General features: G+C 38.1%; 1 protein-coding gene and 2 pseudogenes across 2 annotated transcripts; 1 reads left to right on the top strand and 2 right to left on the bottom strand.

Annotated features, from left to right (window-relative positions):
- The first annotated feature begins 9,053 nt into the window (after positions 1-9,053).
- On the top strand, positions 9,054-14,805 carry LOC107798762 (UDP-glycosyltransferase 71E1-like; annotated as a pseudogene).
- LOC142167936 (UDP-glucose flavonoid 3-O-glucosyltransferase 6-like) lies at positions 14,153-14,867 on the bottom strand (annotated as a pseudogene).
- A 742-nt stretch (positions 14,868-15,609) lies between these two features.
- On the bottom strand, positions 15,610-17,469 carry LOC107798763 (anthocyanidin 3-O-glucosyltransferase 2-like). Of its 2 annotated transcripts, none has more exons than NM_001404670.1 (1): positions 15,610-17,469. In NM_001404670.1, exon 1 carries the CDS (start codon positions 17,250-17,252, stop codon positions 15,813-15,815), a length of 1,440 nt encoding a protein of 479 aa, NP_001391599.1. In that variant the 5' UTR covers positions 17,253-17,469; the 3' UTR covers positions 15,610-15,812. The 2 variants fall into 2 exon arrangements, with proteins under 2 accessions (NP_001391599.1, NP_001312584.1); NM_001325655.1 differs by having other exon boundaries at positions 15,610-17,301.
- Between the last annotated feature and the right edge of the window lie 3,735 nt (positions 17,470-21,204).

The raw sequence follows: 21,204 nt of genomic DNA, 5'->3' as shown, positions 1-21,204 counted from the left end.
CAAGCAAAAGGATCTTAATTTACGCCAGCGGATATGGTTGGAGCTTCTCAAGGACTATTATATCATTATTTTGTACCATCCGGGGAAGGCCATTGTGGTGGCCGATGCTTTGAATCGTCGGGCGGAGAGTTTGGGGAGCTTAGCATATCTTCCAGCAGTAGAGAGACCTTTGGCATTGGATGTTCAGGCCTTAGCTGGACAGCTTTTCAGATTGGATATTTCGGAGACGAGTTAATTATTGGCTTGTGTGGTCTCCAGGTCTTCTCTTTATGACCATATCAGGGAGCGTCAGTATGATGACCCCCACCTGCTCGTTCTTCAGGACAAGGTTCAGCGAGGTGATGCTAGAGAAGTGACTACTGGTAATGATGGCGTGTTGAGGATGCAGGGCCAAATATGTGTACCCAATGTGGATGGGCTTCGGGAGTTGATTCTTGAGGATGCCCACAACTCGCGGTATTCCATCCATCCGGGTGCCGCGAAGATGTACCAGGATTTGAGACAACACTATTGGTGGAGGCGGATGAAGAAGGATATCGTTGGGTTTGTGGCTCGGTGCCTCAACTGTCAGCAGGTTAAGTATGAACATCAGAGGACGGGTGGTTTGCTTCAGAGGTTAGAGATCCCAGAGTGGAAGTGGGAGCGGATCACCATGGACTTCGTAGTTGGGCTGCCACGGACTTCGAGAAAGTTCCATGCTATTTGGGTTATTGTGGATCAGTTGACCAAGTACGCGCACTTCATTCTAGTTGGTACTACTTACTCTTCATAGAGGTTGGCGGAGATTTACACCCGAGAGATTGTTCGCCTACATGGTGTCCCAGTTTTCATCATTTCAGATAGGGGCACTCAGTTTACATCGCAGTTTTGGAGGGTCATGCAGCGAGAGTTGGGTACTCAGGTTGAGTTGAGCACAACCTTTCACCCTCAGACGGACGGACAGTTTGAGCTCACTATTCAGATATTGGAGGACATGCTACGCGCTTGTGTCATCGATTTTGGGGGTTCATGGGACTAGTTTCTGCCGCTCGCGGAATTTGCATATAACAACAGTTATCAGTCAAGCATTCAAATGGCTCCGTAGGAGGCTTTATATAGAAGGAGGTGTAGATCTCCAGTAGATTATTTAAGCCGGGTCAGGCTAGGCTCTTGGGTACACACTTAATCCAGGATGCATTAGACAAGGTGAAATTGATTCAAGATCGACTTCGCACGGCGCAGTCTAGGTAGAAGAGCTACGCGGACAGAAAGGTCTGTGATGTTTCTTTCATGGTCGGAGAAAAGGTTTTGCTGAAGGTATCACCCACGAAGGGTGTTATCAGGTTTGGGAAGAGGGGCAAGTTGAGCCCCCGGTTCATTGGGCCTTTTGAGGTGCTTCAGAGGATAAGGGAGGTGGCTTATAAGCTTGCCTTGCCACCCAGCTTGTCGAGTGTGCATCCAGTGTTTCACGTTTCTATGCTCCGAAAATATATTGGCAATCCGTCCCATGTTTTGGACTACAGCACAGTTCAGTTGGATAGTGATATGACTTATGATGTGGAGCCGGTGGCCATTTTGGAGCAGCGGGTTTGGAAGTTAAGGTCAAAAGATATAGCTTCAGTGAAGGTGCAGTGGAGAGGTCAGCCTGTGGAGGAGGCCACCTGGGAGACCGGGTGGAAAATGCAGAGTAGATATCCACACCTATTTGAGGCTCCAGGTATGTTTCTAGACTCGTTCGAGGACGAACGTTTGTTTAAGAGGGGGAGGATGTAACGACCCGGCCGGTCGTTTTGAGAGTTATAGCCCCGTTCCCCTATTTCCGGATTCTTTTTGTGTCATTCAGATATATTATGATATATCGGTGTAGTTGGTTCGGTTTCGGAGTGGTTTCAGAGTGAATTGAGACACATAGTCTCTTAGTTGAGAGCTTAAGTTGGAAGAGTTGACCGGATGTTGGCTTATGTGTAAATGACCTCAGATTTGAATTTTGATGGTTTCGTTAGCTCTGTTAGGTGATTTTGGACTTAGGAGCGCATCTGGAATGTGATTTGGAGGTTCGTGGTAGAATTAGGCTTGAATTGGCAGAAATAAGAATTTTGGCTATTTTGGTCGGCAGTGAAAATTTTGATATCGGGGTCGGATTGGATTTCTAGAAGTTGGAGTAGGTTTGCGGTGTCATTTCTAATTTGTGTGTAAAATTTGAGGTCATCCAGACGTGGTTTGGTAGGTTTCGGTATCGTTTGTGGAATTAAGAAGTTTAGAAGTTCTTAGGCTTGAATCTGGGCGTCATTTGGTGTTTTGATGTTGATTTGAGTGATCCGAAGGTTCGACTAAGTTTGTATGACATTATAGGATATGTTAGTATGTTTGGTTGTGGTCCCGAGGGCCTCGGAGTGATTCCGGGTGGTTAACGGAAGGTTTGGAGTTGGAGAAGTGCAAATGAAGCTACTGCTACTCGTGCTTTCTGCACCTGTGGAATGGGAACCGCAGGTGCGAGGACGCAGGAGCAAAGGAAGAGCCGCATGTGCGGCTAAGGGATACCTGGGCTCAGACCACAGGTGCAATGGAAATCCCGCATCTGCGGTGGTCGCAGAAGCAGTTTAGGAGGCGCAAATGCGCAGATGGATCACAGGTGCGACTTGGGACCCGCATTTGCGATAACCGCAGATGCGGTCACGTGATCACAGGAGCGGAGTCAGGCATTAATGAATGTCCACAGAAGCGGAGCCCGGTTCATAGATGCAGTTCTGTAGGTGCAGAACTAGGACCGCAAGTGGGGTTTTAACTGGGCAGAAAACCTAGCTCGAGGTTTTGTCTTCCATTTTCAATTTTGGACTTGGGGAGCTCGAGAGAAAGGCGAGTTTTTGAAGGTTTTCAAGTAGGACATTGGGGTAAGTGATTCTAACCCGTATTGATCTAATTTCCGTGAATCTATGGCTTTGTTCATCATTTAATAGAGATTGGAATTTGAAAATTTGGGGATTTAGGGTTTTGGAATTGGAAAGTGAACTTTGAGGTTTTGGAGGGGAAATTTAGGTCAGATTTTGGTAAATTCGGTATGACTAGACTTGTGAGTGAATGGGCTTTCGGATTTTGTGATTTTTGTTGGATTCCAAGACATGGGTCCGGGGACCGGGTTTGACCCGATTTCAGATTTTGGCTATAATTTGGTATTTTTCTTGTGGAATTGGTTCCTTTAGCCTATATTGATCGTATTGTATTGCTTATGGCTAGATTCGAGACGTTTGGATGCGGATTTGAGAGGCAAGGGTATCGCGGAGTAGGACTTTTTCTTGGTTTGAGGTAAGTAACACTTCCAAACTTGGTTTTGAGGGTTCGAAACCCCAAATTACGTGTTATGTGACTGGTATTGAGGTCAAGCACATGCCAAGTGATGGGCGTGCAGGCGTGCACCGTAAGAATTGTGACCTGGGTGATTCCATGGCATAGTTTAGTGACTATATTCTGTTAATATCCATGCTTTCATCACGTGATAAAGTAATTGAGTTGTAAATCATGCTAGATATCATGTTTAAGCTTGGTGCTGGTATTGTTGAGACCCTTAGTGGTCATTTATTGATGTCATCTCATTATTTTCATTAATATTCTGTACTCAGTCATGTTCATGTTTTTTATATCATATCTCAGTGTCGATTAGTTATTGAGTCATCATATCATTGTTCCGGGTTTGTTTTCATGACATTGTGAGCCCGTGGGTGAGACTGGAGAGGTTGATGACTAAGTGAGGCCGAGAGCCTGTTATGAGTGACAGTTATGGGATCGGGCTGCATGCTGCAGAGTTTATATTGATGTTTATGATAGCGCTTGGGCTGTATGAGCCCCTCCGGAGTCTATAACACACCCCCAATGAGCGCGGATGATATTATTGAGGGATGGATTTCCCTGGATATGGATTTGTCCAAAGTACTTGATACCTGGAGATGGATTTATCCACAGGGTTGGATTGCCTTTTTTCTCGATACTGGTGACTTATAGTCAGTATTGTATATGTTCCGGGATAGATTTCCCTTGGCCGGATGGCCATATATAGTACCGAGTGGTTGGATACTTGAGAGTGGAGAACATGGTGCATTTCATATAGTTTGTGCATTGGCATGTAGAGATAGATGAGTTGTATACCTTACACTATTCATATCTGTATTTCCTTTACTGTTTGAGCTATATATTTGACTTGAAAGAATGCCTACATTTCTGCACATTGATTTATGTTATGCCTATTGAGGTTGAGTTCGTCACTACCTTTCAGTCCAAAGTTTGGACTTGTTACTTACTGAGTTGGTGTACTCACGTTACTCCTTACACCTCGTGTGTAGATCTAGCCGATACCAGTCATAGCGGCGGTTGCTGATTGAGGATCCTAGAGTTTTGGAGACTATCAAGGTAGCTGCACTGCGTTCGCGGGCCTTGACTCTCCTTCTTTATCTTTGTCGTACTTTCAGTTTATATCTCTAGACACTGTAGTAGACTGTATTTCTGATCTTGACACTCATGTACTCTGTGACACCCTAGTTTTGGGCTGGATTGTCTCCCTTTGGGATTTTCTTATGTTTCGAACAGTTTTTCTTTAATGTTAAATACTTCCGTTAACGTTTTCAAACTTATTATTGTTGGGTTGTTGAGTTGAGGCTGGCCTAGTTCCACGATAGGCACCATCACGACGGTTGATTTTGGGTCATGACAATCACGAACCGTTGGTGCATAGTTGATACTGAGTGTGCAATTTCATACATGAGTGGATGCAAAAGAACATAAGATATATGCTTCAAGCTGAATAAATGTCGCACGATAAGGAATGAAAGAAGTGAAAATTTTCCTACTAGCTCTGTAGCCTCTCGAAAATAAGTACAGACGTCTCCGTACTGATCCGCAAGACTCTACTAAACTCGTTCGTGACTCGTAGAACCTATGAACCTAAAGCTCTGATACCAACTTGTCACAACCCAAAATCTCACCACAGGCGTCGTGATGGCACTTAATCTCTAAGACTAGGTAAGCCAATTACAATTACAATTCAAGTCATTTTTTTAAACATATAATTTAATACACATGTCGAAACCAACATCGGAAATAATTATAACACCATCCCAAGACTGGTAATACTGAGTCACGAAATCTAACTGAATACACGCAATGAATCTCAAAGATCGAATATATAATATTGTTCGAATAAGAGTTGACAGTACAATAAAATGGAAAGACTACAAGGGACGGCAACGACCAAGCAGCTCTACCTTGAATCCTTGCGATCAACAAACTAACTCTGCCCAAGTCTGATATTTTCAATACTTGGCTCTGCACAGAAATATGCAGAAGTGTAGTATGAGTACACCACAGTCGGTACCCAGTAAGTATCAAGACTTACCTCGGTGGAGTAGTGACGAGGTACAGTCAAGACACTCACTAGTCAAATAGCCTGTGCAATATAGCAGTATACAATAGTACTGAAAAATATCTAGAAATGATAACAACAAAATCAACCAGTGATATAACAGCAAGGCAACAAGAACATCATAATTATTGCTCAGACGAATAAGGAACACAAGTACAACCAATTAGACATGTCTTTCAAATATAAATCTTTCACATATAATTCTTTCGAATAAATACCTTCTGAATATAATTCTTTGAAATAATATTTTGAATATAATTCTTTCAAATAAAAGTCACCTCGTGACACCTCATTTCATATTCATAAAAATATGGGTCTCAACCCACTTTTATATTTCCACGGCACTTCGTGCCCATGTTTCTATCACAACTGCACGGACAACTCACGTGCCAAAAATATCAATACATAAAAGAATCTGAGATCAATTTACTTTAGAAATAGTTTGAGTGAAGAAAATGACATTTGCACTTAAATTAAAGCATCAGATAAACTATTGTTTTGTATGTAATACTTATAAATTTAAAACATAATAGAATTTTTCTTTTATTTAAAACAATTTAGTCATCAAAAATCAGTAAAAATCAGAAATATAAATCTTCAGAGTCTCGTACTAAAAAGCCCAAGCCAACACAATACAACAAGGAGCACAAAACACATAATAATAAAGTCAACTAATACTCACCGGAAAAAACAATAATTTATAAATCACGGAAAAACAAAATAACCAAAGGCAAGTGCATCTATAGAAAAATATCAACAAAAGGGCACTCCCGAGGTGCCGTCTCGTAGTCCCAAAAGTAAATATGCAAGACAAGAGGATCTCCCGGAATACCGTTCCGTAGTCCCAAAGTAAATATGCAAGGCAGGGGGATCTCCCGGAATACCGTTCCATAGTCCCAAAATAAATATGATTTCAACGATTGCACATCAAGTGGTCACATATCACAAATGGCTCATCAAGTGCTCAAATATTACAACATATCACAAATTTCATTAATTGTTTGTAGTTGAAAAATTCATAATAAAATTATCTTCAGGAAATAACAACTCAAGAAAAACACGGGATTCACATAACAATCAAAGCGGCAATCACACCAAATTATCATATAAAAACAAATTCAACAAACAAGGAATGAGGCATTTCAAATCAAGGATTTACTAAGTTCCAACAATTTTCATATTTAATACATACGGGCATCTACGAATTTCAACCAATGTAATTTGCACATATAAACTAAGTGCGTACTCGTCACCTCACGTACGTAGGTTTTCAATTACACAATTTTCACATAAGACTCAATGCCTAAGGGGTAATTCCCCCACTCAAGGATAGCTCAAATCTAACCAAATTAATTCAATTCAGTGAATACAAATTATAGGAATTAATTCCATATGAAAATACTAATTTTCCAACAAAATTCGAAATTTAACTCAAAAATCGCTTGCGGGGCCCACATCTCGGAATCTGGCGAAACTCATAAAATCCGATAACACATTCAATTACGAGTCCAACCATACCAGTTTCACTCAAATCCGACTCTGAATCGACGCCTAAATCTCAAAAATTCATTTCTATGAGATTTCTAAAATTTTCCCAAATTTCAATTTCAAAACATTAATTAAATGGGGAAAACAAATGATGGATTTAGGTAATCTAACCATAATTGAGTTAAGAACACTTACCCTGATATTTTTTCTTAAAATCTCCCAAAAATCGCCTCTCCCCAAGCTCCAATTTGACAAAAATAGAAAATGGGACAAAGTCCCCTGCTTTATAACTTACAGTTCTGCCTAGGCCCTCGACTTTCGGTCGGTCCTCGGACTGCGATCGGTCCTCGGCCTTCTATCGGTCCTCGGCCATCGATCAGTCCTCAGCCTTCGACCGGTCCTCAGCCTTCGATTTTTCCAGTAGCAGAAATTTCCAGTAGCTGTTTAAGTCCAAATTTTGATCCGTTAACCATCCGAAACTCACTCGAAATCGTCCGGACACAAACCATATATGAATTTCAATCATAAAACACGCTACGGACCTGCTCGCGCACTCAAAATACTGAAAAGAGGATGTCTTGACCCGATATTGACCATGGTCACACTCCCAAATATTTTAGCCTTACTAGTCTCTTGACTAATGATCCAAAAGGAAATACACCCAAGCCTCTCGGGACCTGTCAAATCATACCAACAAGCCCTATAACATCATACGGATTTAGTCGAAACCTCAAATCATATCAAACAACGCTAAAATCATGAATCATACCCCAATTCAAGCTTAAGGAACTTAAGAATTTTCAACTTCTATATTCGATGCTGAAACCTATCAAATCAAGTTCGATTGACCACAAATTTTGCACACAAGTCATAAATGACATAACAGAGCTATGAAAATTTTTGGAACTGGATTCTGACCTAGATATAAAAAAGTCAACTCCCCGGTCAAACTTCCAAAATTAAATTCCTATTTTAGCCATTTCAAGCCTAATTTAACTACGGACTTCCAAATAAAATCTCAGTCATGCTCCTAAATCCAAAATCACCATACGGAGCTATTGGAATCATCAAAATTCTATTCCGGGGTCATTTGCTCAAAAGTCAACTCTCCGGTCAACTCTTTCCATTTAAGCTTAAAAATGAGAATTGTTCATTAAATTAAATTCTGAATCTTCCGAAAATCAAACTCGACCGTACACGTAAGTCATAATACATTTTACGAAATTGGTCGGGACCTTAAGTCATTGAACGTCACATAGATTCTTAAAACGACAAGTCGGGTTGTTACAACGATTTCTCGGCGAGCTTAGGGCGAGGCATACCAAAAACCCACAGAGGCTTACTGGCGAGGCATAAATATCATGGGGCGTAAGCCTCAATCTTTTGGTCATTTGCCTAGGCGTAAGTACCAATGTTCTGGGCGTTCATTTGGGGATAAGCCTCGAGAACCTTTTAGAATTTGAGTCAAAACTGCTTATAAATCCTTTTTTAAAAACTTAAATATCCAAAATTTAAATCATAGTAAATTCTCAAATTAAAAATCTCAAAATTCAAAGGTTTTTTTCTAATTGCTTATCCTACCATAATATTTTTTATTTGTTATTTACTGCGTAACAAATTCATTTTTTTTTGTTATTGTTTTTCATTCTTATTCATTTCAAATTAGTTTGTAGACTATGATCTGGCTATTTGTATTATAATAAGTATCGGTAATTTGTTTGCTAGTGTTTAGGTTCTTAAACACTTAACTTTATATTGTTATTATTTTTTTCTTAGAATTATTTGAAACTAGAATAACATTTTCACTACTCTAAGTATGTTCTATCATAGTCATCTTTACGTCTTTCACTTTTTCAAGTAAAAGAATATTTGTTTGTATGTTTCGTGCACATGTTAGCATGTTTGTAATAGATATATACATTTTTTTACTAATTTTATAATTTTTTTTACAAATTTCCAATTTTAATATATTTTTATTTATATATTTATTACATTAATTTATAAAATATTAAAATTAAATAACCATGTGTCACCCATGTGTTAGATAAAACACCTTGTTTCATGCCCCCACCTAAAACACAGGTAATAACCTGACTAAAAATAGAACTGTTACCCAATAGTTCAAACGTTAAGGGAGGTTTCCATAATTTCAAAGACAATAGGGATGTTTATATAATTATCCCAAATACAAATTTCAAGTGAACAACCTTATCCCACGTATTTCCTTTTATTCCTCACAACTTAATTATAGCTGAAATAAAAGATTCAGAATTCGTCGTACTCTGCCTAATACGCTGATAACAGCGCTATGGACACAAAAAAACCAGAGCTAGTTTTCATTCCATCCCCGGGATTGGGTCACGTAGCTTCCGCTGTTGAAATTTCCAAACTCATTCTTGATACAAATGAACGTCTTTCCATTTCTCTCCTTATAATGAAACATCCTGCCGATTTCGGCGTTCAACCTTATCTTCAATCACTCTCTTCTCATTCCCGTTTGCACTTTGTAGATGTTTCAATTGACTCAAAAACAGCTGCTGAACTCTTGTCTAACAAGGACAGATTCTTGTATGATTTCGTCGACGGTCACAAATCAAAGGTAAGAGAATATGTTCGTAGCAACATTACTAATAATAGCTGTTGTGGGTTCGTTCTTGATATGTTCTGCATTTCCATGATTGACGTCGCCAATGAATTTGGTGTTCCGAGTTACATTTTCTTTACATCGGCTACTGCTTTTCTTGCATTATCGCTTCATTTTGAAGCTCTAAGGAGTAATGCTAACGAAGACGAAATTTCCAAGTATGATTACTCCGAGTCTAATGAGGAATTATCAATTCTTGGATTCAAAAATCAGTATCCTGCTAAAATCTTACCTAGACCAGTTAAATCTATTACACCTAGCTCGATTTTGTACTTCGATGGTATCCGTCGTTTCAAAGAGACAAAAGGTATTATTATTAATACCTTTGCTGAGCTTGAATCTTTTGCTCTTCAGTCTCTTTCAAATGCTAAAGTTGTTAAGCAAATTTACCCAATTCATCCTGTTGCCAATTCTGAAGAGGGGGATAACAAACCGGAAACTGAAAGTATTATCAAGTGGTTGGATGATCAGCCGAAGTCATCTGTATTGTTTTTGTGCTTTGGTACATTGGGTAGTTTTGAGCCTGAGCAAGTCAGAGAAATAGCGATTGCATTAGAGCGCAGCGGTCACAGGTTCTTGTGGTCGTTACGAAGGCCACCACCAAAAGGGAAAGTAGAGATGCCAAGAAATTATGAAAATTCTGAGGAAGTACTGCCCGAAGGATTCTTGGACAGGACAAATGGGATTGGAAAAGTCGTAGGATGGGCGCCTCAAGTGACCGTATTATCACATCTTGCTGTAGGAGGATTCGTGTCGCATTGTGGGTGGAATTCTGTACTGGAGAGTGTGTGTTGTGGGGTGCCAATTGCTGCTTGGCCACTTTATGCTGAACAGCAGATGAATGCGTTTTTGTTGGTTAAAGAATTGGAATTGGCAGTGGAGATTCGGATGGATTATGTTAAGGATTTTGAAGGGAAAAATCCAGTTGATATTGTCACTGCTGAGGAAATTGAAGGCGCCATACGGAAGCTTATGGCGGATGGTGAAGAGAATGAAGTGAGGAAAAAGGTGAAGGAGATGCAAAAGAAGAGCAGAATAGCCATGGAGGAAGGTGGATCATCTTATACATCTTTGCGACTTCTGATCGAGGATTTCATCAGCAACATTTCGTAAGAATTTTCATGGGACGGATTTAAGTTATATACACTCATGATGTAGTAATAATTTTTCCTACAACAAGTGGATTTTAACTTATAATAGTAGGCTAGATACCGCCTTCACCACATTATCAATTAATTCTTATTAAGAAATTTATTTATAATTGCTTAATATGTCCTGATTATATAGTTTTCTTTACGCTGTCAATGCATGAAACTTAAACTCACATGATAAGCAATGTTCTTAGTCCGGCAAATTAGTACTCCTCTGTTCTAAACAAACTTCATATACATTCTCAAGGTTCAAAAGGATAATGTTGCATTACCTATTTGTGGTTAAAATTGAGTAACCAACATTCATTGAGCTTATATTGTCTATCGATATTTGAATTGGTTCGGTTGAAGAATAATTGAACAATACTGTCGTTTGGGTTTGTTTGAGTTTGAAAAAAAAAATTGTTGAACTAAACAAAGTGGATTTGAAGGTTTAGATTGAATGTTAACCATTAAAAATTATTGGATTAGTATTAGAGATCGGATATCTTTTATTTGGTAAGTAAAAATTTTATTACCAAGGGAAGAATATATACAATCATAACAAGAAAATCCCAGAGTTGATCAGCAGCCCCACCTATAGAAACCTGCTAAGTTGCCTTTCTTCTATCTCCTCCTTACTCCGAATATCATATAAGCCATTACTAAGGATACATCAATCTCAATTCTACAGAACTCCTAAGCAGCCATTCTTCTATTCTTGTGCTTTCTCCTAAGAACAGACCAAACATTATAGGATAAAAATTCATTGTGTTAGAGATCAGGTATCAAATTTGGAATTGGTTAGGACAAATTTGGATAAATTTTGGAGCAAAAATGTATTGGTGAAATTTCTATACAAGCAAGTCCTGCCGACTTATCATATTGATGAAAATTCTATACAAGCAAGTCCTGCCAACTTATCCATAGAACTCCTTATCCAAATAGGCTGTAGAAGTTTTTCCCTTAATATTCTTGCAATTGTTTTATGACCAAAGGCATGACATCAATGCCATTCTTGATTGCCAAGGCAAGTATACTCTTGAACTCCAAATATCTGTACTTTTGACTCAACAATGGTTTCAAATCTTCCTCACATATATGCCTTATTGCCAGCTGCTATAAGACCACACCCACTGATAACAAATCCCATCTTCCTCTTCCAAGTTTAAAATATCACAATTGAAATCTGTAGCTTTAAGGCTCAAATTTTTTCAACAAACACTGAATGCAACTAAAATCACAGAGTTGGTCTTCATTCCATCTCCTGGAATGGGTCACCTAGTACCCGCAGTAGAGATGTCAAAGCTTCTTATAGCTAGAGAGGAACATCTCTCCATCACTGTCCTTATCATGAATATGAACCTCAACCCCAACCTCAATCCTTACATCCAATCACTTTCCTCAAATACTAATTTCAGCTCATCAAGATTGAAATTCACACAACTCCCACGAGACGAATCCGCTTTGCAACTCCTCAACAGCAATACATTCTTTTCTGGCTTTATTGATAGCCATAAGCCTCAGGCCAGACAAGTTGTGGCTCAAATTCTACAATCGGAAACAACAACACTATCCGGTTTTGTGATAGACATGATGTGTACCACAATGATAGACGTGGCCAATGAATTCGGGCTCCCAACATATGTTTTCTACATGACTAGTGCAGCCATGCTTGGTTTAGCCAAAACGTAGCTCCAGATCCCACTACTCGTCATATTTGATTTTATTTTAATTTTATAAAAAATAGAATTTTTTTCTTGTTGCTAATATGTGAATACAAAATTAACTACTACAAATACGTGAATACAAAATATGAATACAAATGCGTGAATACAAAATATAACTACTAATATAAATATGTGAATGTAAATTTCAACTACAAAAACTTTTGCTCAAAGTCAAAGAAAAAGAACATAAAAACCCTTAATTTTGTAGTTGCTACTAAACAACAACATTTTGATGATGACAACTGGATTGTAACTTCTTTTTTAGAAGTACTCGTGTGTACAATTCTAAACAGAAAAAGAATTATATAAAATCACATTATGTATAGTTAAAAATCACAAAAGAATTATTAAAAAAATAAAAACTCCTAAACTGAGTTCAAAATGCACGTGTTTTACCTAATATATATTTACAAAGAATTAATTTATCAAAACTTTATTAACCAAAAAAACACTAAATTTTATTAAATAAAAATCCTTCCTAAACCTAAAAGGAGAAATCTAAATATAAATGAAATTAGAAAGCAAACGAAACCTAATGTGAATTGCAAGAATTTAATACCGTTACCTTCTTAAACCTAAAAGGAGATATTTAACACTCCAAAATATATGAAATTTCCTATTTCATTAACAAAAAAAAAAAACTAAACCTAAAAGGTAACTACTCCTAAATAGCAGGAAATCAATTAAAATAACTATTGCCAAATATTAAGCAAATAACTTAAATTACTATTTTATTCAATGTAAATTCTATTGAAAGGGTAAAAAAAGTAAATCATTACAAATTACAACAATGATCCTGAATCAGAACTCTCTGTTCCTACGTATTTCAATCCTTTTGCGACTAAATGTTTGCCGTCTATATTCCTGGACAAGGATGGTGGTTCCACTATGTTCCTTGATATTGCCAAAAGATACCAAGAAACAAAAGGTATCTTGGTAAACACCTTTGTAGAGTTTGAAATTCATGCCTTGAAACCACTTTCTTTAGACGGGAAAATTCCACCCGTCTATCCAGTAGGACCATTGCGGAACCTCTATAGTGGTGTCAGTGATAACGACGATTTATCTGACCATGAAATTATCAAATGGTTAGATGAGCAAACTCCATCCTCTGTTTTGGAATATCAGGAAGTTTTAACGAGGAGCAAGTTAAGGAAATTGCAAATGCTTTAGAGGACAGTGGGTGCCGGTTCTTGTGGTCGCTACTGAAACCACCACCAAAACATTCATGGTATCCAAGTGACTACGAGAACCTAGAAGATGTCTTGCCTGAAGGATTCTTGCAAAGGACGAAAGGGATTGGAATGTTGATAGGATGGGCACCCCAAGGGGTAATTTTGTCGCATGGTGCCGTGGGCGGATTTGTGTTGCATTGTGGATGGAATTCGATTTTGGAGAGTATTTGGTTCGGAGTGCCAATAGCAACTTGACCAATGTACTCAGAGCAGCAAGCAAATGCATTTCAATTGGTGAAGGATTTGAGTATGGCAGTGGATATTAAGATGGATTATAAAATCGGAGGGAGCAACACGGATATAATTAAAGCGGAGGAGATAGAGAGTGCAATAAGACAGCTGATGGAGCCTGAAGGAGAAGAGCAGATTGGCGCTAAAGGAAGGTGGCTCTTCCTCCATCTCTGTTGGACGTTTTATCGAGCAGGTTGTGGGCAATAACTTAAAAATGGGCAATCACCACATCTCTGTTAAATTGCCGTCTAGTGTGGCCAAAGGCAGTAATAATAGTTCCTTTTCTTACTAAGAGCAGTGCATTTGCACCTTAAAATGGCTCCTTTTGTTTTATTTATTTGCATTAACCTCAAATAATCGGAAAATAATTTTTGATCAGCTATATGTTACTTTGTAGCACAAAAAAGATACTGTTAACATTTATTGTACTCACAAGCAGTGGCGGAAGCCTTCTGGGGTGCCCATCCCCGGCAAAACATCTTCTGGATTTTCATAATCAGTTGGAAAAATTGCATCTTTAGCTGAAATAGGCTTGTTTAGCGACCACAAGAATCGACATCCGCTGTTCTCAAAAGCATATGCAATTTCCTTTATTTGCTCCTCATTGAAACTTCCTACACTCCGAAAACAGAGGAGTACTACCGATGAATCGGGTGGATCATCCAACCAGTTGATAATTTCCTGTTGATATGAATCTCGATTGTTACTGTGATCATTATCAAGGTTTAGCAAGGGTCCGATCGTGTCCACATGTGGGATGTTTTCGTCGAGGGAGAGAGATTAGACAGCACGAGATTCGAGTTCCAAGAAAGTGTTCATGATAATAGCTTTGTCTTTTTTGTCAAAATCATCCCTTAGACTCTGCAAATGAAGCTGAAGACCGAGCATGAAAGCACCAGAAGCATAGAAAACATACGTTGGGAGTCCAAATTCATTAGCCACGTCTATCATTGCAGTGCACGTCATGTCAACCACGAAACCTGCAAGTCCAGTCGATCGTGAATTCAGAATATGAGTCATAGAGTTTTTGACTTGAGGGCTGTGACTGGATATAAATGTGGTGAAAGTGTTGTTAGTGAGTAACTATAAGATGGACTCGTCCTGAGCGAGTTCAATGAACTTCATTTGCGAGCTGTTTGGATTTCTAGAGACTGATGGGATGTAGGAACTGAGCGTGGTGTCAAAAGAAAGATTGATTATATATAAGGACTGTAATGAAGAGATGTTTTTCTCTAGCTATGAGAAGCTTTGTCATTTGGTAGATTAATCCACTTAGTCATCTGCTAGAGTGAGGGGACACTGCCATGAAATGGAAAACTTGAAACTGAGAGTTTCTCATGTCCGTTCTTCACGCCTTAACTCCTTAACCTTAAACATCAAGGTAAGTGTATTGGCATAGACATTTATCATAAAAGAAAGATATTTGTAGTATAATTTCTTTAAGCTGCAGTGTATGCATCTGTATATGGTATTCCTCAAGAAAAGGAAAAGAAAAGACATTGTTTCTTGACTAAGAAAATTTGATAATTGCAGTCTAGGAACTGATTCCTTGCACTTACATCATCTTATCATTTTAAGGGTGTGAATCAATATTTGAGGTGCAGTCCTATATCATGGTTCTCTTATGGAATTTATGAAGCTTGGACAACACTAGTAAAAACCATGATATCGTGTAGAAAGCAGTACGTGCATCTCTACTTTATTCAAGGAAATGATGCAACATTGATGATAGTACTGGTTTAGGCATGAATTCCTGCTTATTCTTGCTAAATTAGTTTTTCATGACAAAAGGGCAGCCCGGTACATTAAGCTCTCGCTATGTGCGGGGTCCGGGGAAGGGCCGGACCACAAGGGTCTATTGTATGCAGCCGTACCCTGCATTTCTGCAAGAGGCTGTTTTCACGGCTCGAACCCGTGACCTTCTGGTCACATAAGGCAGCAACTTTACCAGTTACGCCATCCCTTCTAGTTTTTCATGACAGTCTCAACAAAATGCCCAAGAGCTACATATGATGATCCGCCCTCCAGCAGTGCTGCTCTACTTTTGTCCTTCATCTCCGTCACCTTAGCCCTGATTTTATTCTCTGAATCCATCAGCTTCCTAATTCCATCTTCTATCTCCTCAGCTTTAACCAGTGGTGGATTTCTCGTATTAAAATCTTCCCTGTAATCCATCTTAATCTCTACTGCCATACCCAAATCCTTCACCAGTTGAAATGCATTGCTCTGTTGCTCTGCATACAATGGCCATGTTGCTATCGGCACTCCACTTCGAACGCTCTCCAGAGTTGAATTCCACCCACAATGCGACACGAATCCTCCTACTGAAGGATGAGACAAAATAGCCAACTGGGGTGCCCATCCTATCACCTTTCCTCTTCCTTTAGTCCTTTGAAAGAATCCCTCTGGTAAGACTTCCTCTGGATTCTCGAATTCGCTTGGGAATTGTAGCTTGTCTTTTGGTGGCGGTCGCCTTAGCGACCACAAGAAGTGGTAGCCACTGCTCTCTAGAGCATTTGCTATTTCCTTCACCTGATCTTCTTCGAAAGACCCCTTGCTTCCAAAGCATAAGAACACCACTGATGAATTAGGCTTCTCGTCAAGCCACTTCATAATCGCATCATATTCTTGATTGTGATCTTCATTCCCATTTTCAAGGTTAAGTATAGGTCCAACTGGGTAGATTGGTGGGATTTTTTCATCATCGGAAAGGGCTTTCAAAGCGTGTGATTCAAGCTCAGTGAACGTGTTCACCATAATTCCTTTCGTCTCCCTGAATCTTCGTGCATGATTGACAAACATGGTGCTACTTTCATCATTTACTAGTATAATTCCGGGCAAACATTTGACTGGAACCGGATTCATGTAAGTTGAGATCAGAACTTCTGATTCAGGTTCAACGTAGTTATGAACTTTCGGACTGCATTCAATGCTAAGACTTTGAAAATGCAGTTGTAGTCCAAGCATAGCTGCACTAGAAGTGTAGAACACATAACTTGGGATTCCAAACTCGTTCGCTACATCAATCATCGCAGTGCAGAACATGTCTATTACAAATCCTGCAAGTTTCACAGAATTTGACGAACTAAAGGAGGTTTCACTAACAGCATCTTTGACACGACCCTTGTAGCTGGAGATGTACTCAAAAAAATTGATGGCATTAAAACTGCTCATAGTAACAGAGGTCTCAGGTTGAGAGAGTGGAAGCAGCGTTATACGAGAACTGTAGTCTGAGGACAGTGATTTAGTATATGATGGAATATTTGTTTCCAAAGGAATTGTCATGATTAGAACTGTGATCGAAAGCTGCTCGTGTCTGTCGACTAGTTGCTTTGCCACCTCCACAGTTGGTACAAGGTGACCCATCCCAGGAGCAGGAATGAATACTAACTCTGCTGTCTTCATTTCCTTTTCTTGTTTTACTGGAATTTAGGGATGTTTGAAAACTCTTGACTATGTTTCAGTGGGAGTTTTGGTTCTTACTAAGATATTCACAGTTATTGGAGGTTTATATAATGTTATATTATTCTTGGAGAATAAGATTCAAGATTTGTTTGAACCTGAATGATGTCACTGCTTTGCTGGTTTGGTGAGAAGCAACTTCCTTGAACTAAAGTTGATCTACAATGTAAGAATATTCAATTAGGATCAGATTTGTGTAATATGCAGTGTATAACAGTGAATTTTGATAGGAAAGAAAGACAAACAATGCAATGTTTCTTTATGACATCAGTAATAACGATTGATTTGATACATCGAAAGAGGACAAGTTCATACACAATGAAATTAATGGTCTAAAGCCAAACCTTAATAAGATAAGATGTCTTAAGTTTATTTAATTAAATTATATATATATTATTTGATTTTTGTAAATAATGGTGTACGGACTTTCTTGTACGTATCTTGATCATTTACTCAGTTACCTACTAGCTTCCACCATTAGAGATATTTGGTTTGATGGTCTAGTACTCATTTACATAATCAAGAAGAAATTAATTTTATTTTTTCAAAATTTGTGCTTATTTACATATTTCAATGTGTCAAGGTAACAATTAATTAATATTAATTTAGTGAATACAATCTTTTTTTCTCTAGGAGTTCGTATTTTCTTAGTGGTGTGTCAAAGGTAAAATGGTCATTTATTATGATAGGGAGAGACTACTAGAAAACAACTTTTCATGCCTATTAATACCGTGCAAGTCCCGGCATTGGGGCATTAAGTATTCTTTATTAGGAAATACGTTAAAATTTACTTCTTTACTAATGGAAATGTATTAAAATTATCCCTATGGAGCTTTAGCATAGAGTAGCGGAGCCTTGACCCGATTAAATCTCGATCTAGTAGATTTCAAGCATCAAAATACTTCAGGGAAAACTGTTTAAATTTATCCATCTACATTTGTTTTGGTTTTAGAATTAGGAAAAATGGCATTGTATAGCCGCTATAAAAATAATAGTCGAAAAAAATGAATAAAAAATGTATATTTTTTGTATATATATATATATATATATATATATATATATATATATATATTTTGTATTTTATATATAAAAATTATACAAATTTGATATATTTTTTCGACTACTAGATATAAATAATTTATGACGTGGGTTAAAAGTGATAATACCCCTTAAAATTACCTTCCATTATAGTTCGGTTCGTTTGTTTTTTTAAAGGTAAACCAACATCTACAAGTCAAAATACAAACGCTGTCCTCTTTATCTAAAAGAAGCTGCTATGTGGTCTCTATTCATTTCATCTCTAACACAAATTTGTGGTTCTTTCTTATACAGTGTAAGAAATATAATAAGATATGGAAAAAGAAAGCTTATCCCATGAGATTGTACAAAACAAAGAAGCAATCAATCTCTAGCCCAAATAAATAATCTTCTTCATCGTATACAACAGAACTAATGTAAGAAACATCAAGGCAATAGGAAATAGCAATATTAGAAGAAAAATAGTGGCACCTCCGGCTAAAAAACCAGTCTCTCCGATGTTTACACCTAATCAAATAATACTACACATATATCTTTCATACGCATATTTATCACATAACCATGGTTAAAAGTTTTACCTCCACCTCCACCTAAACTAGAAATTGATGGCCAAAAAATGAGTAGGGTAAGAAACAGTACCATTAGTGAATGAGTGATAGCCTTCTTTTGCGCATATTTGCCTCCCAATACTTGACATTTTGGATCAGTTCACCAGAAATATATGTAGTCTCTTGCCAAGATTTTACCACCATGAATGTCAATAAAAGGAATATCCACCACGGCTTAACACAATTCTTCCCCCTTAAATAGAAAACTACAAACAAAAATTTTTACAAAAAGAAAATAAAAGGTACAAGGAAAATTTGCCACCTCTTAAATTCTTATCTGCTCACATAGACATATCACATACGACACAACAAGCACAACACATATATTTTTCATTCTGCATTTGCACACTCAGGGGGAGGGACCATTCTCAGTTTTTAACATATATAATTCACTCTCAATCATGAAAGTACAAGAAGGGTCAATTGTAACCGATTAAAAAATCTTAGTTGACTAAGTATGAATTTAGTCGACTAGACTTTGTGTAGTGATTTATTTCAGTAGAGATAAACTAAATGAACAGAAAGGTAAAAAAGACACAACAATTTTTATACTGGTTCAATGCCGGTGTGGTACCTACGTCCAGTTCCCTTGGGTCGCAAGGGTTCTCTTAGATCTTTGATGAATGTTTACAGCAGTGATGGTTTTAGTACGTTCACCACCAACGATATACAGCGACAATGATTCTTTCCAATGTTGACACAACTCTCGTTTTGTGTTCTAACTCTTCCTATCTTTTGTGACACTTGTAGACTCAAGAATACAGTGTTTGTACTAAGAACTAGAAAGGCTTAGAAACAGATGATGTAGTTGCGTGCTTTGAATGTTCTTCTGCTTCTTCCTTTATAGCTTGATGAGTCTTCTGTTTCCTTATCTTCTGGAATTGTATTGCAACAATTCTAGGAGTCCTTTCCTTGTGAGGCATATACATCTAAGAGAAAAATTAAAGGGTAGCCTTATGAATCTAGCTTGAAATGGTAGCTAGATTCATCCTTAATCTTGACGAGTTGCTTCCTACATTTCTCCTTGATTTGAGCTTCTGTAGAATCTTCTGGATTTGATCTTTGGCCTTGATTAGCTCTATTCCCATTCTTGCGCGCTTGAGAATCTTTGACAAAGCTAACTGATTGACTTTTCTTCTTTGTTCTTTGACTGATTGATTCATTTTCCATATAAAACAAAGTTCAAAATACATAGCCGTTGAGTAGGATCTTCTTTCCAAATCTGCATACAAAGATATGTCATTAGTCAAGGCTTCTTTTAGATTATTGATCATTATTAAAATTATAAACTTGACAATCTCTCCCTTTTTGATGATGACAATAATCTAAAAGGAGTTTGATTAATTTATGGGTACTTCCTTTTTTTCAAGTGTGCTCCCCTTGTCTTGAAGCTGGTTCTTGTGTGTTTCTCCCCCTGTCTTGTACTTGTACTCTTTTTCTTTCTTCTCCCCCTCTGTCATCAATCAAAAAGAGCAAGAAAAATAATTTGCAATAATAGTATTAGTTAAGCAGGCAAACAATATATACAGGTACGAAGTTATACTGAGCATAGTCGATTGACATGCTCGTCCAAGACACAACCAAAAGAAATAGTTTTAACTACCACCACATAAAACAAAACAAAAAGAATGTCTAAGCATCCCAAACACCTAATTCCTTCCAAGGAAATACTTCAAGGTATTGATCACTTTAGTGCAAAAACTATCATAAGAAGCATCAATGTCTTTGGTGACTTTGGTCAGCTTCTCAATTACATCATGCATGGCCCTGATCCCTTGCCTCCTTGTGGCTTGGAGAGTGATCCTTAGCTTAGCCACGTCTGCTCCAGTTTTCTTGGTTACTGCCCTGATCTTGTCCACCTGCTCCTGCATAGAGGGTAGTAACTTCTTGATACCTGCAATGTTTTACTGCATCAGCAGCAGCTGATCTGAGGAATAGGATTTGCTGGCTTCAGATTTGATCCCCCCAGTGCTCTGAGGAGGGATGAACTCCGGTTCTTTGTCTTTCTTAAGCCATGTTCCCTCAATCAAGGTATAGCCCATCATGGCAAAGGCAGTTTTGTCATAGGTGCTGAAGATAGTTTTAGGAGCATAGAGAGACAGATCCACTTTTATAACTTTCAAGACGTGAGAGATTAGTAAACCATAGGGCAAACTGATTGCAGAAGATGAAACATCCCTGATGCTTTCAAGCATGTACTGACGTACCCAGGCAAACCAGTTGATAGCTTTATCATTTACCAAACAATA

Source organism: Nicotiana tabacum, chromosome 2, assembly GCF_000715075.1.
Source record: "Nicotiana tabacum cultivar K326 chromosome 2, ASM71507v2, whole genome shotgun sequence".
In the NCBI taxonomy this organism is placed as follows: Eukaryota; Viridiplantae; Streptophyta; class Magnoliopsida; order Solanales; family Solanaceae; genus Nicotiana; species Nicotiana tabacum.
Note: the sequence above shows the minus strand (reverse complement) of the source record. Positions and strands in the feature narration are given on the sequence as shown.